The sequence below is a fragment of the Ips typographus genome, unplaced genomic scaffold, assembly GCF_016097725.1.
Source record: "Ips typographus isolate SLU unplaced genomic scaffold, UJ_Ityp_2.0 IpsContig35_part1, whole genome shotgun sequence".
NCBI classification, from domain to species: domain Eukaryota; kingdom Metazoa; phylum Arthropoda; class Insecta; order Coleoptera; family Curculionidae; genus Ips; species Ips typographus.
This window is the reverse complement of record NW_028098574.1, coordinates 375,356-381,355: the sequence shown is the minus strand read 5'-3', so window position 1 is coordinate 381,355 and position 6,000 is coordinate 375,356. Positions and strand designations below refer to the sequence as shown.

The window sequence follows — 6,000 nt, the reverse complement described above, 5'->3', positions numbered from 1 at the left end:
AGTGACAAAACAAAAATAAAAAAAGAAGGCTTATTTTTTCGAAAGGTTAAAAGCCATTAGCAGTAAAGTTTCGGACTGCATCAAATTGGCGCAGGAAAATTTAAATAATAACTGAATTTCTTACTAAAAAGATGTAGCTGCAAGTGCCGTGTATGGATTCAAAAGGACTTTATTTCAGACGCTGCCTTAAATATCGCAGCAATTATTCTAACTACCTTTTAGATGGCAATTCTTTCCAGGCCAAGAAGCCTGTAATTCCTCGAGGCTTTGCCAGCAAAATAGAATAAAACACAAAAGATTGGCTTTACCCTGTCCGACCGCAAAATAAGTATCTTGATGAGGATAAACGATAAAGGCTCTTTCCAGGTGCCGATTTGACTCCGTGCTTCGTTTTGCATAACAATTGCCACTTAAGCGGACTCTATCATCGCTTTTTCTTTTTTACTTTATTAACGAGGTATATTAGAAAGCACTCATAATGAAAACGACACTTTAATGGTTTCAGTCAAAGCTCTTACCTCCATTTTTCCTGCAATTATAAATGAAATTTTCGGCATCATTTTTGTTACCTAATCTCCTCATATTTGCACTCAACCTTTGAACAAACGCAACGAGTCTAATTAGGTAGGTATAGGTATTAGGTTTACGAAGGAACGAAGCAAATCTCTCTCGGTCATAAATCTTAAGTCAAGCCGCCGATACTGAAAGAGGTGGTAGTAAATCCAAACAACTTAATGAAATCGTATCCTCCTTTTTGGGTCTCCGTTCGGGTAAAACTTAAGCACGTCTTTTTTCTCCTAAATCAAAACTCTGTCAACCCAGTCCGCGATACCGCTAATATCGTATGCAGGAGCCCGCACAATGCTGTTATCAAATAAAATATATAGCTAGTTTATTTACTTAAAAACTGGGGAAACCAGAGATTATCTGAACCCGACTTTCGTATTTGAGTTATTGAAGAAATAAGATGGTGCATAAAGAATATGGGGTTTTTAACGAAAAATTTATGGATACGACAATGTTTAGAACAGATAACGTCTCCTACATGTAAAAATGAATATTTAAAAAAACCCTTATTGAATTTTTATAAGGTCAACGCTCTAATCAACCGACCATAAAATTCTTTTAATTACATAGATTGTCTCACAAATTTCAATAGATTTTATTGTTCATATGTAGTATCACAGACGAAATAATACTGTTCAATTTGATTTAGTCTCAGCCCATAGCAGAAGTACCTACATTCTTTTAAAAAGAACACATATCGCATGACGACCTTTCTATGCTTTAGTATACCGATATCACAGTGTAAGGCTTAAAACCTCTGTGATAATTTATTTTAATAAATAGTTGGGACTGTTGGTGAGTGAGTTTAGACATCTAAATACCTGTCTGTCTATAACAAATTTTACAGTGAGCTGGAAAGCGTTCAGTGTTTTTAGTTCTATAATATTAAGGTAAGTAAAGTATGTATTTTAATCAGAACGTACTACAAGGCTTACTATATCTAGTAGTAATTACGATAATTTACCATTATCTAATCAATTTGTTTAGTTATCCTGTCGGTTGCTATTACCCCAAAATAAAATTGGTTAAGTTGATGTTACGAAGATGGAAAGAAACGCGACAGGATTAGTAAAAAATGATAAGTTGTTAGTTCAGCAAAAAAAAATAAAATTAATAATAATTGTTCGTTTTATTTTCTACTTTTACGCATAAAAAAACTTGCTTTATGAGAATTATAAGAATAGGACATAAAAAACTTATTCATGCCATTTAAAAATCTGTCTCCACAACAGCCTTCGTACCTATATCATTGTTTTCATTATTCCCTTTGTTACTTGTTGCTGATTTAGTCAATTCTTGTCTTCTCCTCAAGTGATCTTCAGGTTGGCTAACTCGCTGATGCATTTGTAATGTGGAACCGTCGTCGGAACTATCGTGGTCATCACCAACAGTGTTTGCTATAGCTGATTTTGAAATTGACTTTTTGATGTTCACATTAGGTTTCAAAGGCAAAGGAGAGACCAATTCTCCTTCACTCAGATAGGCATTATTTGTATCCTTTTTAAAAGATCTACCACCAACGGTATTCAACTCATTATCACTTTGATGTTTATTCCTTTCTGCATATTGATTAGGACTGATAGTTATGTTCAATTGTTCCTCACTAGCTTCCTGCTCGTTTCTAGCGTTGGGTTCGTCAGTGTTCAAGCTGAAGCCGGTAGTTAGTCCAAGACGTCGTAAGACACTCAAGTCGGATTCGCTTCTACAGTAGCTGTTTTTGTATAACTCAACCGATTTTATGAAATATAATAACGTCAAATTCACCAGAATTGCTAAAGCTTTGAAACTTAATGTAATTATGGATATGAAAAGAGTGAAGTATTCTGAATAAAATTGGCAACGTCTTTTCCCCCATATTTGGCAAAAATTTTCTGAAATTTACATTATACAGATACTGACTCAATATTGTGTCTTGCAATTCCTACCCGAAATCACATCATAGATGGCTCTGCCCGGCAAATATGGAATAAGACTGACAAAAGTTAAATACAACCCTAAAGCTAACGCCTTGTCTTTACTGCTAACACATCTAAGAATAATAATTAAAGTACTTATAAAAGTCGTTCCAAGCAAAGCAGAAGACATGACAACTTGGACTTGTGCCAAAGTCCAAAATACTCTGCAGGTATCCGCATCACAGGAACCGGCTGTTGCCAACATTGATAGACTTGCGCTGCAGGAACAGTTTTGATATATCTACAAAACACTATTAAGAATTGTATCTGTTGTGACAAATAAAATGGAAAACCAACTCTGAGAGAAGAATCAAAGGAAGTGCATCCAGCCCAACATGGTGAAAAATGTGTTTCATTATTAAGGCATACGGGATGAAAAGGGCCGTCAAGAGAGCAGCCACAGTTCCAGCTACAATATGGCCAAATTAACTTTCCATCCAATTCGTTTTTAAGTTTGTTGGCACAGCTGAACAACCTAGTACCAATGTAGGCTAAAAAAATTATAACGAACACTTTCACATTCCATAGCACCAACATTTTAGGCTTTGGATTCAGTTTTGCTATAACTAAACCTACAGTTGCGTAAGCTAACGCGATTAGAGGCTGTTTCAGTAGATTGCTGCTAAATTGAACTAAAGCAGGGTCACTATAACCTGAAACGTCGTTAGCTGTTGAAACGTGATACTTGACTTGGTTGAAATATTTCTCTTTAATATTAAAGTTGATAATGGCTGTTTGCATTAACATCATTGCGGAGATGGTTAAGATGAGTACCTTGTTTTTCAGTAAGCGAAACAAACTAGGCAAAAATCCTAGAAGTATAAGTCCGGGTAAAGTCATTTTTGACGAAACAAACTAAAAAATTAGATTACCTACCATCGTAATCTTGGTCGTATTGGATAACGGCGTTTCCAGACGCAATACTTAGTAAACTGTTGACAGACTTTTTAAGGAGGGTGTTAGGCATTATTTTAGGAAACATTGCTATCATACTTCCGAGTATCAACAGAAGGGCAGCAACCGATAACCAAACTAAAATTTATTTTTTTAAATTACGTTAGTAAGAAAAAGCACAGAAAGTGAATTTGTTATTACTTACCTATGGACATGAAAATACTTTGTTTCGAGTATAAAAGCGGCATCCAAGCACCATAAGTTCCAATTTGTCTTCCCATCCTTTGTGCGGCAAAAATCAAAGCTGAAATGTATATCTTAATTTATTTTTTGATAACTTGTAGAACCGTTTACACTAAAAGTTATGACACTTTTTTATATACAAGGTGTTACACCATAAATGCGTCATATTTCAGGATTTGATAGTGCGTCCAAAAATATCTCAAGTTTGCTATATATGGTCCAAAGTTATTTCGTTACAGAAGAAACAAGTTTGATACAGTTTTAAATTTGACAAATATCTGCCCGGACATATTGTAGTTATAGAGAGATGACAACTAGTCATTCAGCACAAGCAGGTGTGCGTATTCAGATTAGTATGGATTACGATTTTATGCGCTTTTTAAGAATAACTGCTAATAAGTCAGAAACGGTTATTAGTTATAGGAAAAGTATACATGGATTTCCGCCGTTCTCTTGATACTTGTAATATAGAATCACCCAGTATATGTATCAGAGCGCACAATAAAAAAATATTTTTTCTGTTCGGCGCGTTGAGTAAAATGCAAGTAAAAAGACACACTCAGTGTAAACGTTGTACACACAGGTGATTATTTTTAGTTAGTTTTTTATCCTTACCAATATAAAGCGGACTTTGACTAGGAGAAGTATTATCATCAACATAAGACACACCATGGGTGATAAAAGCAATAGTGTAGAGAGCATATACGATTTGGTACATGAATAAAACACCAAATGCTACAACTTTGTTATTGATGCTTAGTGATAGATCGGCTAGCTCCAACGACTGCAAGACTTGGCATAATGTGCGGCCTAAAATTTATGAAACAACATAGACATTACGGCAGTAAGAGAACTGCACCCAAATGTTACCATTGACGATTGTTATGTCAGTTTCATCACTTTTAATTGGATGGTAAATTTCAGGTATGGCTAAAAGGAAGCAGGCAACACCAAGATATATAACTACAGCACCCAACGAGTTTGGTCGGTGAATTCTATTCCCCCAGTAAGCCAATAAAAGACCGAAAATGCCAACAAATACCTCATTTACGTAAATTAACCAATCTGCAAGTGTTATGTACATTTAATAATATGGCCTAGGAAAAACACGTTGACTTATTGGTTACTTATAATATCCTGAGAAATGTCGTAATGCTGACTCCAAATTTGGGCAGTCCCGCGAAAATATTTAACAATAACTCCATCAAGAAATCCGACTACTGACACTATAGCAATAAAATACCCAGGTTTAGCATACTTCTCCAAGTTTAGTTTTTCTGCCAGGCATGGTAAGGCAATACATCCACAGTCTACATCATTTCTGTAATCGCCTACAGGAGCTGCAAAACTACCCGCATCTTCTGCAGAATCGCTTCGTAAAAGTTCGGAAGGGTGTACCATTTCTCATTTTAACCCACTGAAATTACGTTTAAACTGTTGAAATTTTGATGTCGTTATAGGTTAATTGTTGGTTAGATAAAGCCTGATAGAGATAAGGTAGAACAAGTCGTCTTATCAGCTCAAACTGTACCTAATAAAGTAAATTATGTATCACTTGCATTAGTCACTGCGATCACAATTTAAAGATATTTTATAAATGTTGCAATGTGTTATGATATCAAATTTTGATAATATTAATGTAAAACAAGCATGGCAGTTACTTATTATTATCCATTGATAGTGAATTATCGGGCTTTCAAACTTAAAAACTAATTACATAAATATTGTTCATTAATACCATCGATTAAGACCAAAGTTTTAGGTTCTCAAACGCCAGCTTTAAACTTTAGGACATGCAAGTTTTTAAACAGTCTTGAAACTTTTCTATTCGCCGTCAGGTATTACAGTGGAAACTATGAACTACTTTACTATGAGACACTGTAAAGTTGATCGATCCTGAATAACTATATTAAGACGTACGTACAGAGACGGTTACCTTTAATAAATCCCTCGTTTAATAAGTTTGACTTTGTAACTCATCAACCTTACAAAGTGTTTTAATTATAATTAACTAATCAGATAAGCTCCTGTTTATAAAATATAAAGTAAATTATAGATTAGGCACATAGCTTTCTTTATAATATTTCCAATTCCTACTCTGTAGAATATTATACGATGAAGCAAAGGTATAAGAGAGTTTCCTTTATGCAGCCTGCCTAACTACCGTATTAAGGAAATTTAGGTAGAGGCAATTAAATAATCCCTTCAAAGCTGAACTTAGACGAATACCTCTGGGAATATGTTAAAATTTGAGATGGAATATAGGGAACAAAAATTAAACTACAATAGTGCTCTTAATAATTTGTTCTTTATTGATATATGAAGCTGAATTACTTAGGTT

The 6,000-nt window shown here is 34.6% G+C and overlaps 1 protein-coding gene across 2 annotated transcripts; it reads right to left on the bottom strand.

Moving 5' to 3' along the window:
• Positions 1 to 1,677: 1,677 nt before the first annotated feature.
• On the bottom strand, positions 1,678 to 5,168 carry Oatp33Eb (Organic anion transporting polypeptide 33Eb). 2 transcript variants are annotated; one of them, XM_081995071.1, is made up of 8 exons: positions 4,787 to 5,168; positions 4,530 to 4,724; positions 4,275 to 4,469; positions 3,622 to 3,720; positions 3,399 to 3,554; positions 2,820 to 3,334; positions 2,493 to 2,763; positions 1,678 to 2,438 (listed from the first exon to the last, which is right to left on the bottom strand). In XM_081995071.1, exons 1-8 carry the CDS (start codon positions 5,058 to 5,060, stop codon positions 1,777 to 1,779), a joined length of 2,367 nt encoding a protein of 788 aa, XP_081851197.1. In that variant the 5' UTR covers positions 5,061 to 5,168; the 3' UTR covers positions 1,678 to 1,776. The 2 variants fall into 2 exon arrangements, with proteins under 2 accessions (XP_081851197.1, XP_081851198.1); XM_081995072.1 differs by having other exon boundaries at positions 2,820 to 3,013; positions 4,787 to 5,167.
• Positions 5,169 to 6,000: the final 832 nt, after the last annotated feature.